Here is a 20,079-nt window from a genome sequence, read left to right as displayed (position 1 = left end):
GGTGGAAAAAAAATTCAAATTAGAAGATTTTATATTAACAGTGTGGAGACAGTGGATAAGTGCCTAATCCACTCCGTGGAGTCGGTGCTCATAGACTGGATCCATGAACTGCATGGAGTGCTCAGCAGAGATCCTTCAGAAGAACTACTCCGTGGCACTCACCCCACACCCCAAACTGAGCTGTTCTTCTGGGGCAACAGGTAAACACAAACAAACTGAGCCATGGCCTGGTTGTGTCACCATAAAGCTCTTGTATACATGTTGTGCTAGCTATGTAACCAATGTCCTGCAATGTTGTGAGGAAGAGGTAGCTGCTGTTGTTGCTGAACAGGCGTAAGAGGCTTGTGGTCAGCAAATGCAGTAAATCTGCAACCTTGAAACAGAAACCTAAAATGGTGGGCAGCGAGAAACATTGCAAAAAGTTATTTGTCAAATTGTAATCCCTCTCTGAGTCACACAGCTTCTTACAAAAAAGGAAAAAAGTCTCCACTCACTCAATGTTCATCATTTTGTCTTCTGCATAAAATTACAAGCCAAATATAAAGCAGCTTATATAAAGGTCAATATATATATTGACCTTTATATAAGCTGCTTTATATTTTTTTTGCATTTTTTGATATTCTTTCATATAGCATACCATTAAACATTAAACAACAACACACACGTTTGCGATGCGGGGGGTCCATGATTGTGTCATTGCTGTTGATGTTAAATAAGTGAGTACACTTCTAAACACATACCTAATATTGTTCTGGCTGTTTCTCAACTGTGCAGTTGAATGTCTGTCCTAGCATGACTGTAATGCACTGTGAACAGCAGTGGTGCTAATATGATAGTGCTAGTATAGTATTGCCTGCTCACATGTCTTTTAGACATACTGTTCGAACTAGATAAGTAATTTGGTTTTCCTGGTGTGCATGTACATGTACGGATGGTTTACCTGAACCAATATTCCCTCTTCCTTGTGTCACTGTCTACCTCAGACTTGCTGACCTGGAGTGTATCTACTCTCAGCTCACATCACTCAGGGCTCAGAAAATGGCTACCCTGCTGGTGGCTGTGGAGAGTAGTTATGCACACTCATTCAACAGCCTGCTCCGGGATGTCCTGCAAGGTAACACCTTCCTACCCACATATTACACATATTTGAGTAATCCTTTATTATTAGTCTGTCTGCATGTCAACAACTTTTGACAACTTTTTTGTGATGAGGAAAATAACAGATCAGAAAATAGCGTAATATAGGCACCTTTTATCATATTTCATTGCTTCATGGTCAGTGTACTTCCCCTTCCCCTACTTTCTCTGCCCTGCCTAGCCTTGGAGGAGGCACGGGACATCTGTGCACATTTGAAGCCCCTGCAGTGCCTGTTTGAGAAAGTGGAAGCTGCACAGTTTCCAGAGATCAGGATTCACATTGCTCCACTCATGCACACTGTCTGTCTGCTCTGGGCCCACTCCCACTTCTACTGCCGCCCTGCCCGAATCGTTGTTCTGCTGCAAGAGATTTGCAACCTGCTGCTCCAACAGGTCAGAGAACTCTCTTCAAGGGCTGCTGTTTGGTAATGAGTGGGTAAGCTGTGAGAGCATGTCATGATTGGAAGTGAAAGGATGTCTCATTGTTGGAAGCATAAATTTGGCCTGTCACAAACAAATTTTGAAGCACAAAATATTGCTACAGAGAAATGTCATATTGAAACTACTTTATGCCACTGAAACAAAACAGAATAATCTCAGTAAACCAATTTTAAAATAGACAGTAACATTACAAGGCCTGATCTGCAACAAATAGCTGAATAAACATATAATTAGCCATCAAAGTGACTTATTCAATCCCCTACAGCTAAAATCATATCATATTGCAACAAAAATAACAGAAATCTCCCGATTATTACAAAGAAAATGTACACATGATAAATATTGTTCTAGCTTTCATGTATTGAATGATAAGCCAAGCATAAACTTAAACACAAAACCCATTAGTTTTTGTATTTTACAAGATTTAAAGGTTCCATGTTGCGTTTTAAATTCGGAAGAAACAAATCTACATACAAATTTAACCAGGAACTCCTCCTTTGTATTTAATAATGTATTAATGAATGTTATAAAGAGCAAAATATCAAAGCCATAAGTATTAAATCTTTCAAAGTTGCAATTTGTAATTAGGTTGTTTTGTATTCTCAGATTTAATTGCTTGTTTTTTCTAATATCTGCAATAATTAACTAGTTCTGATCTGACAGCTACAACTACCAAAGCTAGAATGTATCCAAGGTTTCTGGGAACCAAAGGTTGGCCATGCAAACTTTGAATCTGTAAATGCTGAAAAAACTGCTAATTTGCAAATGACTGTAAGCAGCAACAGAACTCAATTGGACTCCTTTTTTCCCTTTTAATGTTATAAAAGTTAAAGGACATACTATATATACATACAATATATTCAGACTACACATGAAAATGTATTCAGGCTTGTTTGATGAATCCTGTTCAGTCCACTTCATCTGAACACTCCAAAAATAAGCAATTTTGAATTTCTCAGGATTTTTACATCATAGGCAAATGTCTGGACATCAATTCCCTCTCTTGCCAGTAGATGGTGGCCTAACACCAGATCCTTGTAGGGAGTGCACCTACATGTATACGGTGGCTATTGTCGAGAGTCGCTATTTTAAGTCATGAAATTCCAAAGCAAAGATACATTAAAGACCAATAAGTATACAAATATTGCACAATGTTTGTCCATCAAAGAACAAATTTTATGCATTCTTGTGGCTTTAATTCTTTTAAACATGCTTTTGGAATATATGTTTTCAGACTTTCTAAATTAAAATAATGTCTACATTTGGAATAGATACTTTCTAAACTTCACCTCCTTTTCAAAGAGGCATTTAGCTGTGGAATAAATTATGAAAAGTAAAAAAAAAAAGACATTATCCCCATATGCAGTACTAATAGAGCCATGAGTTCATTGTGAACACAATTTGACAATAGAATAAGTCTGGTGATGGCTTATGGACTTAAAACAAAAATGTAAAAGGACCATTTCTGAGTGTTAAGAGAAGGGTGAGTGAGAGGCTGTGAATTTACCAATAAGAAACACATTTTGATCCTAAATTTCTTCTCAGGCCCATGCATATTTAGTCCCACAAGAGCTGTGGCGAGGGGAGGGGCAGAGCCTGGTCAAGCTGCAGACCACCTTGGATCTCCTGCAGCTGTTCAGGAACACATATAATGAGTGCAAGTCCAATCTGAGCCAGTACCAGAAGAATGGGCACAGGGCTCCACCCTGGGACTTCCCCCCTCACCTGGTCTTCATCCAATTGGACCTGTTCATGCAGCGACTGAACACTGTCAAGGTAACAGTGAACAATAGTGTGTTCACAATAGTGTGAGAAAAACACTGTTTTGTGTTACATTTAAAAGGACAGCCAGACAAAACAAGTAGTGAGGAAGCAGTCATTTGTGGGGGTTATATTCTATGAGAAAAAGGTCAATTTTGAGCTGTTTCTGAATGTGTTTAGTGAGTCTGAGTTTCTGATTTGGAGGGGGAGAGAGTTCCAGAGGTTTGGGGCAGAGATGGCATAGGTGCGGTCCCCCAAGTTTGGTGCTTTGATTTGACAACACAGTTGTGCTCTTTTTTTAGGACACAATAGTGGAGTAGTAGTCCAATGCTATGACTAGGTTAATTAAATGTAAGGCATAAAAGAATGCTATAAATTAGTTATATTCATACTATTGGTGACCTGGTAAGTTTGGGCTCAAATTTAGTTCAAATATTTATTTTCTTTATAATGTAAAGAGTACATATGATTTATCTTCTTTGTTCATGCCAATTATATTACAAATGCACTAATAGTATTTTGTGTGCAAACTTATATAACAAATGGTAAACATCTGTACACTTTTACTGGGCTCATTCTCCACATTGGATGAGGCAGCAACCTGGTTATTTGATCTTGGAGCAGTTGTGTCCGTGGAAGAGACAAGTGACTCATCTCTAGAATAGTGCTGTATGAGTGATTTGTGGTGAATGGCAGCCTTACTTTCCTCGAAGGTATACATTGTATAATATAAAGTACTTTGTAGGAAGTGGTGGTGACTGCAATGAACCTGTTGAAACTGGAGAAGCTTGAGATTGGAGGCGTGAAAGGTCGCATCCTGAGCCAGCACGTGCAGATATTGCACCAGAACTTTGTGGAATTGTACAAGAACTTCACAGAGAAGTCGTGCGCGTGTTTGGACCTCAATAATACGGTAGGAAATCAATACAGCATCAAAGTCCAAGCAGCTGTCAGTGGCACACAGTAAAAGTCAAGTCGGTACTTGACTTGCAAACCTTTGAATTGGATATTTTATTCAAACCACAACATCTCATTTTGTTGTAAGCTCATCACATTCTTTTAACCCCCTCTATTCTTCTGTTCTCTTTTACCTCCTCCAAAGATGACGCTAAAATTACATGGACAACAGACATGTCTACATTATTTTGTCTTGTGCTATTTTGTCTGTAGTTTATCCTTGTTCTCAGACTGCAGACCATAGCTAGCTTGTTAGCTAAGGGTACGGAGAGATAAAGGACATTTCAGCTTGCCCACAACAATTAATTTCCACATTATCATTCATAGTTGAATTTTCAAATGTTGTGATGTCATCTGCATGACCTCTATAGCACAATAGTCTCATACAATGAGGTATTGATACTTTGCAGTGACATCATCCTGGGGGTGTACCACATGTACAACATGCAGTTGCCATAGAGACACAATGTACACATTAGCAAACACTGTCCAAAAAGACTCAAAAAACAAACAAACAAAAAAAACAAACAAAACAAAAACCCAAAATAAACTGATTTTGAGGAGGCTATGATTAATATGAGCATTCATGGTTCTGTTTAGGCGTTTGATTTTCAACAAAAAGATGAGAGTGACTAACTGAAAATATGAAAGCTTGTGACTGTAATTTTGTGTCTGAGCACACTTTAATCTGAGCTTTGTGTTAAAACTAAACTCAGATTAAAGTCTAACTTGGGTAATAAAGGTTGACATAGAGCAGGGGTGCTCAGACTTTTTCAGTATGTGAGCTACTTTTAAAATGATTGTGTCTGAAAGATCTACCACCTAATACAAAAATGTTAAACATATATTTATTTGTAAATGTATTATGAATTCTTACATGTACAGTGCATTTTGATGTACCTTGCACAACGTCATGAGATAATACTGCACAACACAATTGAACTTCTTACATGTTCATAATTACTTGAATGATGATTACTGCTCTGATGACTTGCACTGAATGGAATCAGTGAGGGATGCATAGTTCGGGCAGTAGCTTCTGACAGCCAGCCAGGAGTAAAATTGCATTTTTCGTTTGAAAGCGATAACAGAGCTAATCATGTTGATTACGGTTTTGTCTTTTTTATGGCCATATCATGTTAAACGAAGTATCAGAATTTACTGAATTTTTTCACACAACTATTTCTATTTTACACATCCATCCATATTTTTTCTTTTATGCATCGAATAAATGACTGGGAAAATCCCTGCAGCACCCGCGCTCTCATTCTTCACCTTCGAGGGACAATAGAGGCAGATTGCCATAATGACGGTAAAATATTTAGATAGCCCCATGTCTCCGCTTTGAGACGGCATTTGAATTTACATGAAAGAACGACTGGTTGCGGAGTTACGCTGCTGGAAAGTCCGCGACCGTGCTCTATAGGCGACGATAGGATTCGATGCTATAGGGTTAAGATAACTCCTGCTTGTTTATGCGTGTGCAGCGTCCATGATGTGACCTAGGGTCAGGTGTAATTTGACTGGTTGTCCTGTATATTAGTCATGTGACTGGATGGATGATGTGATCTACCCAAAATGCCTTCGCGATCGACTGGTAGATCACGATCGTCTGGTAGATTGCGTTCGACGTAATGAACACCCCTGGCATAGAGTAGTATCTTTGGTTAGCATGTGGATGACATCAGCTGCAAAGTATCAATAGGGGACATATAGACATACAATGAGGTATAATGAAAACTAGAGAATCATTGCTGTGGTAACCTATAGTATTTGACATCCAGTTCCAGCCATGTTCTGACTGTAAAATTCAAGAACTGCAAACTAATAAAGGATGGCACTTTTCATTACACATTTCTTTCAACTTGCATTACAAACACGTTTTAATTCGATTTTGTGTGTGTGTGTGCACTTTACCTATTATGTCCATTTTCAATGATACTCTCTCAAATAATTATAATGTATATATATTTTTTTTATTTTGGTACCAAAATCTTTATTTACGTTAATTAGAGTGAAATAAACAATGTCTATGCCTATGTTGAGTTTACCCCATGTTGATATTGAAACAAACAGGATTTTTTTATGCATTTAATTTGTTTTGTCATGTACCTGATTAAATTGAAAAGTTAAGAAGACTCCTACACACTGTCTCACTCTTGGTTCACTTTTATTAATACAATATTTCGGTCCTTCCGTGTCTTGACCACCCCATGTTTTTGCGTCACGTTTTCAAGCCTCACCTTGACGTGAACCTGGCATTGACGTGGCGCATCTTGAGCGTTCATGCCTCGAAAGCTCTCGTTCACACGTCCAAAGCATTAGATGCCAGAGTTGAAAAAGCTGAACTTCTGCGTTGCACAGCGTCAACCGATCAGAGACTACGCTACAGTGATTTAGTGACATCATTGAAAGACATCAGCCACAAACTAGCGGCAACTTAATTATGCTAGGCACACTAGCTAGCATAGCAGCTAGCTGGCCACGGACCCAGGCATGCCGCCGCAGAGCTGATTGCCTCCATTGATGGGTTTATGTAATAAATACATGAAAGCCTCTCTTTCAACCTGGTCTGCATCGTTCACAAAGACAGAAGGAAAATAAATACATCTAAAGGCATTTGCAGACAGATGCTCTGGACACATGTTAAGTATTTTTCTCCAACGTGCATCCATGGCGTCCATGACGCTTGGTGGAGGCGTATGTTCTCAAATGCAAAGGCTTCCAACTAGATGCATCCAACTAGAGGCATCCAACGCGTTTTTGATGCCCTGGTGTGAATGCAGCTTTAGACCTCCATGTCTGTTCAAAGATGGATTGTCTTTTGATGAAGCATTTGCTTAAAAACTTTCAGACATACTTTTTCTTTTGCAATGGAACATACCTGGTTGACTGAGGAATTACATAGACATCTTTTAAACATGTATGGTCAAATCCATCTCAAGCACACACATATTATCGTGTTAAGTTACACTAATGTTTTTAAACAATGCTTCTGTTTTACTAATGTCTTGTTGAGAATGTCAGGTTGTTGTTTTTTATATCTTTGTTATGTGCTTTGTGCTTTTGTTAATTATCTAACAATGTGTGTAGGAGTTTGATGCTGATGTGCGACGATTCAAACTCCTGGTGGAGGACACAGATAGGCGTCTTGGAGCCATCTTCTGCCAGGCCTTTGACAGTGCCCCTGCACTGGAGCATGCCTTTAAGGTCTCCCCTCCAACCTTCTATTTATCCTAGTTGATAGCATTGCCTTATAACGCTCTGTGTTTGATTTGCAGGTGCTGGACATGTTTGGGAGCTTGCTTGACCACCCTCTGGTGGCTGCAGATGCTGTGGACAGATACCCCACACTAGTGTCCATGTTCGACCAAGAACTGGACAGAATTAGGTTCATATACTTAAAGTGCTTACAGGCTGCTAACCAGCTTGGTGAGAGATGACAATAGCGACAATGATCAATGGCACGTTGCATATATGTGTTAGTGTTATAGATGTAAGTATCTAAATATGTAATTATGCTGTGCACAGCTTGGTGTCCAATGAACAAGAACATGCCACCAGTGGCTGGAGGGCTCAGGTGGGTCCAGGAGCTGAGAAGAAGAATACAGGCGCCGTTCTCCATTTTCAGAAAGCTCTCCTACCCGTGAGTACAAGCCATGCAACACCGTTTAGTTTGCAATAACTCCAAAATAGGGTTGCTAAAAGGAAAACCCTGAATGCTAATTGATAATAAAACTAGTAACATAATTAGATACACATTTGAACATGTCCGGAACACATGGTAATATAAATCAAATTACTGTTTTTATAAAATAACATTCTATTGTCTAACAATATTAGTTTCCCTTATCCTATAAGGCCTGACCCAGGAAATATTGACATAAATATATAATAGAAATTATATATATCAGAGCAAATCTAATACAGGGACTCTGTAAAAGCTGGCAACCCCTTTAAACTGTGTTTTCCTATTCACCTGTGCTGCCAAGTCTAAAAAACAGACTTTTTGACATCACAAAGCTTAATTTGGACCTAAAGTTACAACAACAATGACAATAATTAGAGTTTTTGGTTAGGGTTGCTAAAATGGAACTGTATATTTTTTAGACAAATGAAAATAATAATCAGAAATAATGCTACTAGTTAATTGCATTCGATGGATCACAAAAAATACTGTCCGTGTCACTGAACATTAATATTTGCTGCAATTAAATTTGCACTGTGTAACACACAGCAGTTGGAGTACTTTGACTGAGAGAGAATGCTAAGCCCTTTCCTTGGATAAAATGCTGAATATTTTGGGACTCTTGGGTCACTTGAGACCCAAATACAAAATTCACAAGCAAGTTCCTAGTTTGTGAATTATTTTCACAAATGACAATAAAAACTGAACTTGATCAGAACTGATCAAATTTCTCATAGCTTATTACACTGCACTACCCAGATGCATGCACATGCAGCTATCAAACAAGTAGACCTAATGTAGTAATGTTTTTTTTGTCATCTACGACTATGACTCTTATTTGGGCTGGTATAGGGCCTCCTCCTGCTTTTTTCCATTGAAATGTTGTTTGTATGGCTATAATCTTCCACAGTATGGGATAAAACATAACAATTTCCATGTAGAAAGTTGGTATTTGTAGAAAGTAGTTTCAAGTTTCCATTTCCATGGATCATGGATCACTTCCATAAAGTTGCACACAGTAGCTTTTAAGATAACCGAGCACAATCCAAACTTTTGTACTTTTCCTTTCGTGTAAAGTATAGCAACCCTAATGGATTTCTTTGTGATTGCTTATGTACACATGCTTAATGCTTAAAATGATCATTCTCAAGTGTTGTTTGTGTAGGTGTCTGGAAAATGTGGCAGGAACCCGAGTCATCCAGAAGTATGAGGACATGATGCAGCTGTTGGACAGGTGTGTATCCACCAAACCCACCAAACCCCCATTACTCCACACTGCAGACCCCAACACAATATGCAAACATTAAAATTCCTCAGCACAGAAGTAAATGACACACACAAGCACGCACGCGTGCACATGCACACATACACATGCATTAATTCTAAACCTTACGCTGTTGTTTAGAATCTATGCAAGTTGTTCCGAGATCTTGATTTTCAAATAAACAAAACAGTAATTTCATATGCAATTCTTGTTTTACCATAGTAAAGTTTGTAAGATAGTAATATACACACTATTTCCTCTGCACCGCTGCAGTCTTTTTTGTATAATCTGACTCCAGTCATCTTGTTAAAGAGGGGTATTTTACTTCTGTGGTGTATTAATTGCTAACACAACATATTTAATATTATTATATGTTATTATTTCAATATCCAGCAGCTTTTATCCATAGCACTTATCAACAATGACAATATCCCTCCTTTTTTTTTTTTTTTTTTTTTTTAACCATCTGAAGCGTTATTAGCCTGTTTATGATAAAATATGGTGAGTTATGAATATGTATTTTCAATAGCTTTTACAGTAGTTGGCCTAAGTGTCAATAATGACAATATGCTACTACATTAACGGAAGCCCACAGACTCTTAAACATTTACCCTCCCAACTAGGGATGGGACGATACACAATAATATCATTAATCGTGATCATTGCACACAATTATAATCACCTTTACAGCACCAGACTGCCTCATGTTTCCAGTTTCAATACAATGTTTAGATGTAACCCTTGTGTTTGACCACAAGGAGTCACTCTATCATAAAAATGAAACTTGTTAGCTTTTGTGCCCATTCTGAATTGGGGATTGTTCTTCATCACCATCAGTCACCGTCATGGCTAGTGGGCAGGCAGTGGATCTGGATCCCAATGACGGCGCACATTTATATTGTCCACTCAAGAAGGTGAAGTCTGATGTGTGGAATTATTATGAATTTGAAAAACAAGACCAACAAGATGAACCACCAATCTGCAGAACCTGTCGAAAACTAGACATGACTCCGAGGGCACACACAAGGAACTTACACGCACATTTGCGAGACAACCACCCTGCAAAAGAACAATCTCAGGGGAAGAAACAAATGTCGATGCCTAATTATATATATATATATATATATATATATATATATATATATATATATATATATATATATATATATATATATATATATATATGCAAGGAAAGAATGTATGCATTAATTTAGACTCACATTCCTAATTGCCATATTTTAATACATTTAATCTTATTTGCATTTATGTACATTTTAGCCCTCCATACACTCATTCATTGACATATATGGAAATGCAAAAAGCCTATACTGTAAATTAAGCAAATTTAGATTTTGATTCATTCCATCTATGCCTTAATATGTACAAACTGTGGCGTTGACAAAGGGCAGCCCTGGTGGAGTCCAACGTGCACTGGGAACAGGTCTGACTTACTGCCACCAATGTGAACACAGTTCCTGCTCTAGTCATACAGGGACTGGACAGCCCTTAGCAAAGGCCCCTGGACCCCATACTCCAGGAGCAACCCTCAAAGGACACCCGATGGAGAGTATAGAACCAGAACAAGGTTCGACTATCGGTCGGATTCTCCTCTACAATACCCTGGAATAGACCTTACCAGGAAAGCTGAGGAGTGTGATTCCTCTGTAACTGGAACACACCCTGTCACCACCCCTGTCTGCCAGTCCAGAGGTACTGTCCCCAACCACCACGCAGTGTTGCAGAGACATGTCAGCCAAGACAGCCCCACAACATCCAGAGACTGGAGGTACCCCTATAATTGATGCATGGTCGTAGCGTTCTTGGCGACAAAGAAAAATCTGGCGCCCACAGGGGAGGAGGACGGACGGATGATACCAGCGGCTAGGAAGTCCCGAATGTATTGCTCCATAGTCTCCTGTTCTGGTTTGGAGAGATTATAGAGACAGCTGGAAGGCAAGGGGGCGCCGGGCAAGAGATCTATGGCGCAGTCAAAGGGGCGATGGGGAGGAAGCGAAAGCGCCCGACTCTTACTGAAAATGTCCCGGAGATCATGGTACTCTTCAGGCACAGGAGAGATCTGGTTCATCTGGAGGGAGACTAGGGATGGCGCAAGCTCCCCCAGCGGGAGACAGGGCAGACTGCAAACATTTGGCGTGACAAGAGGGACTCCACTCTGACACCTTTCCTCAAGATCAGTCAATGACAGGATTGTGAGCTACCAGCCAGGGATGGCCCAAGATGAACGGTGTAGTGGGGGCTGAAATGACGTGAAATCATCTAGTCTCGTGGTGACTGCCCGACAAAACAAGGGTGACGAACTCAGTGACATGCTACTATCATTAATGTTACGTCTTGTATGTTGCGCATAGTAACCAAAGAAAACTTCTTTCATTGTTAAACTCTGTTCATTGATAGTGATGACTCATTCTGAATACAGCCATGCACATGATTGTATAACTGGATAATTGTATATAAACTATACAACAGTTATACAATAATAGTTATTGTATAACTTGAAACAAGTTAAATGTTCTGGATAAAGTAAATCAAATTCATTGTGACAATTTGTAAAATAGAAGGAATCAAATTCATTTGAACTATGGAGTTGTAGTGTTTTGTCATTTGTGTTAAAGTGTATGATGTAAGCCAAAGTTTTCAATAGTTTTGTAATCATGATGATGTGATGTGTTGCAGGTATGCAGGCAGCTTGTATGACTCCTGGGCACAGACTGTGGCAGAGAGCTTGGAGTACAACCTGAGTTTGCCTCTCCTCCAACGGGACTCCTCCAGCTGTCTTCTGTCTGTCAATTTCAACCCACAGGTGTTTACATTTCTACACATCTACACTGCAGTATGGTTGCCAAAAGAATGGCAATCCAGATACTAATTTGAACAAAACTGCATAAATTGCATTTTCCTCTCAACATGTATTTATTGGCAGCTGATGTCATCAAAATTTCTTGGGGCTAACTGGAGGCACTGCTCTGTTTGAGGGTGTTAGATTTTAATCAGATTAAAAAAAAACAAAAAAAACATGCACAAACAAATTGACCATAAAGAACTGAGGTGGAACTAAAACAGGAGAGCTTATTTTTTGCTGTTAAACACAAATAACATTACAGTCACAAGCTAGCTTGCATTAGCCAATAGTTTTCATTTAGATGCTCTCGCCCTTTTTGTTGAAAATCAATCAATTGATCACAGGCTCCTAAAAATGTGTTTAAATACATTTTGTATTTTTTGTTGGTTATATTTACTAATGTGTGCATGATAACTGCCTTCTTCCCCAGTGTGATGACCACATGTCCATTTTAAAGTAACTACAGTACCACAAGTTTTGTGTTGAAAATTCTTTTTATTGTGGTACTGAAATGGGAATCAAGTATCCGGCATTTTCTTTGTATCAAAATTGTTTTTGGAATCCTGACAATAGTAATGACAGAGTACTTGTCATTGATTATAACTATATAGCTGGCAAACCCACAATATGTCTTCTTTAACAGGGGTTTTCCATAGTCACTAGATGTTCTTTCACTTCAGTTTGATTGTCTTTTTAAAATGTATTTATTTTTTGACTTCCCCTTTTTTTCTTTTTTCTTTTTTTTGCCCTAGCTGGTCTCTGTCCTGCGTGAGGTGAAGTACTTAGAGTGTGAGCAGACCGAGGTCATCCCTGAGGCTGCTTTACACCTCCACTCCAGCAGGGGGCAGCTGTGGAAGTATCTGTCCAACCTAGAGGTTACCACCGACCACTACAACAAGGTACTGCCCCTGGACATCACAACTTGCTCTTGCTTACTTGCCAAAATTGAAAGAGAGAAAGAGTTAACAAGTAAATTAGCAGTAATAATTAAAGAAATGAAGGCTGTCCGAAATGTGGTAATTCAGGATTAAAGTGTCATTGGTTTTTCTTGTTTTTGTTATTTCATTTTTTTAGTTAGTTTAATCATAAAGAAAAATATGAAAGGTTCAGATAGATGCACTACAAGAGTGAATTAGAAGCAACATACACAAATTTTCACATCACCTTTATATTTTATTACCTAATGAATTACGCCAATGTATGAATGACAGTCATACCCCTAAAGGCTAGGCTAGGCTTTCATAAAAAAATAAAATAAAAATAATAATAATAATAGTGTTGTAGAGGTGCTTATTTAAAATAAAAATGGATGATATGTTACATGAACTATGTGTAAACAGCATTGCCCTTAAAACAAAACTAAGTAACATTTTTACCTTACTAAATGTCCTTTTAAGTTCCTGTGATGGGTACATGCATATTTCTTGGGTGTTTGAAGAGTTTGTCGTCTCCACCTCCACAACCAGCAGTGAAATATGGCCTACATGACCTGAAGAGAGTTCTCCTGGGAAATCCTGTTTTTTGTTTTGGTTTGTTTTTTTAAGCCACATTATGTTTTTTATATGATTATATTGCTTTTCTTCAAGAAAAAAGCAAATTTGCATCTGTACTGTGACAGTACTGCAGGCTGAGGCTATTCCTCAAAGTTCTGCTTAAAATACATCCCTCCAGATAGTAAAAGCCAAAAGTTAAATCTATAAACTGGACAAAAAGGTTCTGGTCAGACTACTGGTAGACACTGCCTTATATCTATCTGAAGGGAGGAGCTAACTACACTGAAACTGGAAACAGCTGTTTACAGTTCCTGTATGTAGGCAAGGTCTATTGAGCTACACTAGCTGTGCACTGTGCCTGAGTCATAATTAGCATATTCACAGCACACTTATTGTAACTCAATAGACCTAGCCCACATACACAAACTGTAAACAGCAGCTGTTTCCAGTTTCAGTGTAGTTGGCTCTTCCCTTCCATCTTCCATCCTTTAAATTGTGCATGATGCACTTCTTAGTTGGTCACAATCCTAAAATGATAAGTTAAAAATCCATCCATCCATTTTCTTCCATTTATCTGGAGTCGGATCGTGTGGGCAGTAGTCTAAGACACATCCTCCAGGTCATCCAATGGGATCCCAAGGTGTTCCCAGGCCAGCTGAGAGACATAGTCCCTCCAGCGTGTACTGGGTCTTCCCCGGGGCCCCCTCCTGGTGGGACATGCCTGGAACACCTCCCTAGGCAGGTGTCCAGGAGGCATCCTGAGCAGATGCCCAAGCCACCTCAGCTGGCTCCTCGCAACGTGTAGGAGCAGTGGCTCGACTCCAAGCTCCTCCCGTGTGACTGAGCTCCTCACCCTATCTCAAAGGGAGCATCCAGCCAAGAAGGAAGCCCATTTCGACCGCTTGTATCCGCGATTTTGTCCTTTCGGTCATTACCCAGAGCTCAAGACCATAGGTGAGGGTAGGAACGTAGACTGACCGGTAAATAGAGAGCTTCGCGTTTTGACTCAGCTCCTTCTTCACCACAACGGTCCGATACAGCGACCGCATCACTGTGGATGCTGCACCAATCCACCTGTCAATCTCACGCTCCAACCGTCCCTCACTTGTGAACAAGACTCCAAGATACTTGAACTCCTCCACTTCCCACCCGAAGAGGGCAAGCTACTTCCAGTTGAGAAACATGGCCTCGGATTTGGAGGAGCTGATTCTCATCACTGCTGCTTCACAGTCGGCTGCAAACCGCTCCAGTGCCTGCTGCAGGAAATTCTATCCATAAATACAATGAACACAACCAGTGACAAAGAGAAGCCCTGGCGGAGTCCAACCTGCACTGGGAAAAGGTCTGATTTACTGCCAGCAATGAGAACACAGCTCCTGCTCTGGTCATACAGGAACCTCCCAGACACTATACTCCTGGAGCACCCCCCAAAGGACACCACGAGGGACACGGTTGAATGCCTTCTCCAGATCCACAAAGCACATGTAGACTGATTTGGCAAACTCCCATGAGCCCTCGAGCACCCAATGGAGAGTGTAGAGCCAGTCCAGTGTTCTGCGACGGGGACGAAAACTGCACTGCTCCTCCTGAATTTGAGGTTCGACTATCGGACGGATTCTCCTCTCCAGTAGCCTGGAATAGACCTTACCAGAAAGGCTGAGGAGTGTGATTCCCCTGTAATTGGAACACACCCTCCTGTCCCCCTTCTTATACAGAGGGACTACCAACCCAGTCTGCCAGTCCAGAGGTACCGTCCCCGACCAACATGCAATGTTGCAGAGATGTGTCAGCCAAGACAGCCTCACAACATCCAGAGATTTAAGGTACTCGGGATGGATCTCGTCCACCCCCGGGGCATTGCCACTGAGGAGCTTGCCAACCACCTTGGTGACTTCAGCCAGGGTGATGGACGAGTCCTCCTCTGGGTACCCAGTCTCTGCTTCCTCCTCGGAAGATATGACGGTGGGATTGAGGAGATTCTTCCACCATCTGACAACATCCCCAGTCGAGGTCAGCAGCTCGCCGCCCACACTGTAAACAGTGTTGGTGAAGCACTGCTTCCCCCTCCTGAGGCCTCGGATGGTTTGCCAGAATTTCTTTGAGGCCGTCCAATAGTCCTCCTCCTTGGCCTCCCCAAACTCCTCCCAACCCCGAGTTTTTTCCACCATGACAGCACGAGCTGCGGCATGCTTGGCCCACCGGTACTCCTCAGCTGCCTCAGTCCCACAAGCCAACAAGACTCGATAGGACTCCTTCTTCAGCCTGACGGCATCCCTTACTTCCAGGGTCCACCACCAGGTTCGGAGGTTGCCTCCACGCCAAGCACCACAGACTTTATGACCACAGCTACAAGCGGCTGCACCGGCAATAGAGGCGGAGAACATGGTCCACTCGGAATCCATGTCCCCAGTCAGTTGAAGACCCCCTTGACGGAGGGCTCTGCCTGATGTTCCCAGCAGATGCTCACAATATGCTTGGGCCTGCCAGGTCTGTCCAGCTTCCTCCTCCACCAGCGGATCCAACTCACCACCAGGTGCTGATTTGTTGACAGCTCTGCCCCTCTCTTCACCCGAGTGACAACAACAAAGTCGATCATCGACCTCCAACCTAGGGTGTCCTGGTGCCACGTGCACTGATGAACACCCTTGTGCTTGAACATGGTGTTCGTTATGGACAAACTGTGGCTAGCACAGAAGTCCAATAACAGAACACTACTTGGGTTCAAATCAGGGAGGCTGTTCTTTCCGATCACACCCCTGAATGACAGTGTCACTGTCATTACCTACATGGGCATTGAAGTCCCCAAGAAGAACAACCCTGGGCAGCCACCCAAGGCCTGGCTCCAAGGTGGGGCCATGATAATGCCTGTCTGGGTGACATAACTGGCCTTGGTCGTTTACTCATCATAGAAGGCTTTGGAACTGCTCTCCCCCTGGACCTGTTTGCCATGGTTGACCCTACCAGGGGCATGAAGCCCCCGACAACATAGCTCCCAGGATCATTCGCGTGCTCAAACCCCTTGACCGCGTTAGTGTTCAGGGAGAGGAGTTAAAAATGTAAGATAAAAATCTTGAAAGTTTAAAAACAGCTCATTCACTCGCAAGGACCTTGCCACAACAATGGTACGTGATAAAGATATTTACTGATGATAAGAATAGATGTGGAGGCTGGGTAGAGACTCAGGATGGGGACAGTTAACCCTCACTTCTCTGTAGATGGTAAGGTCTTCGGGCTGATAGATGAACAAGAGACATGGAGTGGGAGGGAGGTCTGATAGATGAACAAGAGACATGGGGTGGGAAGGAGGGGTTGAGAGAGACTCGTATAAATAGGGCTTCTGTGTAATCAGAGGTGTGGTTGAGGTGAGCTGTGGTTCACTGGAGAGGAGCAGGGCGTTGAAGTGCAGTCCTGATCCTGAATCTCAGTTAATCATATTAACTCAAGCCACAAGAGCGGGCAACCACGGCCATGGCAACCACAGAATGTTTTCCCTGGTTTAGCGGTACTACGAAGCTGTATCCCTTTCTTTAAGGGTAGATCTCTATAATATGCCCTGAACTTATAACCCACTCCAGGTCAGTGTGTGCTCACACTAGTCCAATCAAACCATGTCCAAGCCCCTAAAGCATGGTACATTTGTCCAGTGTGAGTGCAAACAAACTGCCAAAGCACAGCATGTTTCAGCCTGGTTAGAAGAGGTGGGCCAAAGCATGGTTGCACATCTACGTGCATGATTTATGTTTCCAAGCCCTTTCTTGTGCATGAAGAGGATAGAGGATAAGAGAAAAATGCAAATTAACTCTGCTCCAAAACTCACGGCAAATCTGCATTTATCTTCAAGGACTGTGGGCAGAGACTGACATTTTGAAGCCTCGTCTCCTGTTCTTTGTCCTCCACACTGTTGTTTAATCTATAAGCTCACAGAGGAGCATGCATTACAGTAGGACACATACATGCTCACTATTTAGAGAAATTTCATGCCACTGGTCTCATTTTCTCTGCTAAAGCGATAGCACTGCTGTGCCACATATAAACAAACCATGCCGCATTATGATATTCACCATGCCAGGGCTTGGTTTAGTAATGCAGGTGTCAACATGGGCCATAGAACCCTGTACAATTGTGATTGAGCATGACACGGTGAAAAATGCCTAATGTGAGTGCACCCAAATTTCCCAAATAAGTTGACTCTGATGATGACTGAAGATGACTCTGACCAATCAGAGGCAAGAATTCATGCAATTCCAATCCGTCGATCTCTTTTGTTTCCTTGACCATCCCTTTTCCTGGAAGATGACAAAAGAAGAAGAAAAAACACCTGTCTAGCTTCCAGAGCAAACACATTTTAGAAAGAATGTAAGAAAGAAGAGGATGGTCATAATGGGGACACACAGGCCTGGGGCATGACAATGGAACACCTGGAGACCATTGCCAAGGACAGGGCACAGGAATATAGCAGTGGTAGTAGTGACATGACATGTGTTAATGTGCTTATACAGGTATTGTGCTCAGTGCTGGACGTGGAGCTGCCCCTGATCCAAGCCCAGCTCCAAGCCCTGGACTTTGAGCTCAGCAAGGCCGAGGAGAGCCTGCACTGGAACTCTGAAGGTCTAAAACACATAAAACACAATGACCTCATACAGGGTGAAATGAACATAGTTCATTTCAAATATATTTCATTTAAAACTTTTCTGGTTGCCTCCATGGAGTTGTTACACTTCAATTATTGTTACACAATATGAAATTAAACATGTTTATTTCTGTAGGATGCATACACTTGTAATTGAATAAATCCACGTTAGACAATTTCAGTTCTATACTGTGGAACATCCACAGCCAAATCATTTTTCTGTTTTAAAAAAAGCATGCAGCGGACCTTCCATTGGAAAAAATAAAAGCAGCAACAGCAGCGTCATCTAATCAGATGGGTGTCATCTATCTAAGGCAGGGGTGTTCATTACGTCGATCGCGATCTACCAGTCGATTGCGATCTACCAGTCGATCGCGAAGGCATTTTGGGTAGATCGCGTCACGTCATCCATCCAGTCACATGAATAATATACAGGACAGATATACCAGTCAGATTATACCTCACTCTAGGTCACATCATGGGCGCTGCAAGCGCGAGTTATCTTAACCCTATAGCGTCGGATCCTATCATCGCCGATAGAGCACGGTTGCGGACTTTCCAGCAGCGTAAGTCGTGCTCTCATGTAAACTCAAATGGCGTCTCAAAGCGGAGACATGGAGCTATCTAAATATTTTACCGTCATTACGGTAATGTGCCTCTGTTGTCCCTCGAAGGTGACGAATGAGAGCGCGGATGCTGCGGGGATTTTCCCAGTCATTTATTCGATGTGTAAAAGAAAAAATACGGATGGATGTGTAAAATAGAAGTAGTTGTGTGAAAAAATGCAAGAAGTTCAATTGTGTTATGCAGTATTATCTCATGACGTTGTGCAAGGTACATCAAAATGCACTGTACATGTAAAAATTCATAATACATTTACAAATAAATATATGTTTAACATTTTTGTATTAGGTGGTAGATCTTTCAGACATGATCATTTTAAAAGTAGCTCACATACTGAAAAAGTCTGAGCACCCCTGATCTAAGGACACAGATATGAAGTTACATAATACACTATATAAAAAGGCACATATGCTTTTTTTCCCCCCTCACTGTCTAGCATGAAATCAGACTAAACATTTCCTGTTTTAGGATTACTTAAATTATTTCTATTTGCTAAATGCCAGAATAATGAGAGTCAGATGTTTACATGCATTTCATTAGTATTTGGTTTGCCTTTAAACTCTATGACTTTATACAAGAAAAAGAAAAGAGTCACACAGGTTCATAGTCTGCACTGGCATGGTAGTGGACAGGAAGGGTGTTTTTGGCCGCCCTGGTGGTGATGATTGCGGGCTCAGATTCAGTCAATCTTTTAGGAGGCTCCGGGTGGAGATGGATGTCTCCCAATAAAAGTAGGCAGACGGTGGCTTTGCTGTATTTTCAATGCTCTGGTGCTGCTTTTACTGCTTTTGGTGGAGCAGTAAAAGAGATGGAAAAAACTAAAGTAGCACCTGCAGTGTGTCTTCCAAATCCAAAATATTTGACAGTGTTGATGATGATTGGAGCTTGTTTGTAACACGATTCGTTATTTTTAGCTCCATTGTAGTTGTTGCAGTGTGGTAATAGGAGACTGATGTCGTTTAGGCTGCATTTTAAAGTGTTCAGAGGTAAAACATAGACAAGGAGCAACACAACAACTCCTGTCATACCTGCCACCGCCATCTTTGTATTCTTTTATACACTTTGTATTTGTTTTTCCCCCTTTTTATTTCCCCTTCATTTATAAGGATTTAGAACAATATTGTAAATGTTTTAAGTCTAGTCTTAAAAGTTTTAAGACTAGTTAAATATCTTATTATATCATAAATATCTGATTATTAACAGTTAATCATATCTGATTAACTG

At 41.1% G+C, this 20,079-nt stretch overlaps 1 protein-coding gene across 2 annotated transcripts in view; it reads left to right on the top strand.

Annotated features, from left to right (window-relative positions):
* Positions 1 to 20,079, top strand: part of dnah9 (dynein, axonemal, heavy chain 9) — a 612,810-nt gene that overhangs the window by 6,821 nt on the left and 585,910 nt on the right. The window contains exons 3-14 of one of the 2 annotated variants that reach the window (XM_033984465.1): positions 42 to 200; positions 984 to 1,114; positions 1,319 to 1,530; positions 3,124 to 3,354; positions 4,085 to 4,252; positions 7,390 to 7,506; positions 7,578 to 7,728; positions 7,828 to 7,942; positions 9,150 to 9,218; positions 11,943 to 12,069; positions 12,861 to 13,007; positions 18,101 to 18,209. In XM_033984465.1, the coding sequence (XP_033840356.1) occupies positions 42 to 200; positions 984 to 1,114; positions 1,319 to 1,530; positions 3,124 to 3,354; positions 4,085 to 4,252; positions 7,390 to 7,506; positions 7,578 to 7,728; positions 7,828 to 7,942; positions 9,150 to 9,218; positions 11,943 to 12,069; positions 12,861 to 13,007; positions 18,101 to 18,209 (1,736 nt within the window). Of the gene's footprint in view, positions 1 to 26; positions 201 to 983; positions 1,115 to 1,318; positions 1,531 to 3,123; positions 3,355 to 4,084; positions 4,253 to 7,389; positions 7,507 to 7,577; positions 7,729 to 7,827; positions 7,943 to 9,149; positions 9,219 to 11,942; positions 12,070 to 12,860; positions 13,008 to 18,100; positions 18,210 to 20,079 lie in introns of both variants that reach the window. The other variant, XM_033984463.1, reaches the window with a different exon arrangement.

This window comes from Periophthalmus magnuspinnatus, chromosome 19, assembly GCF_009829125.3.
Source record: "Periophthalmus magnuspinnatus isolate fPerMag1 chromosome 19, fPerMag1.2.pri, whole genome shotgun sequence".
NCBI lineage: Eukaryota > Metazoa > Chordata > Actinopteri > Gobiiformes > Gobiidae > Periophthalmus > Periophthalmus magnuspinnatus.
The sequence above is the reverse complement of the archived record's forward strand: the minus strand, read 5'-3'. Positions and strand labels throughout refer to the sequence as shown.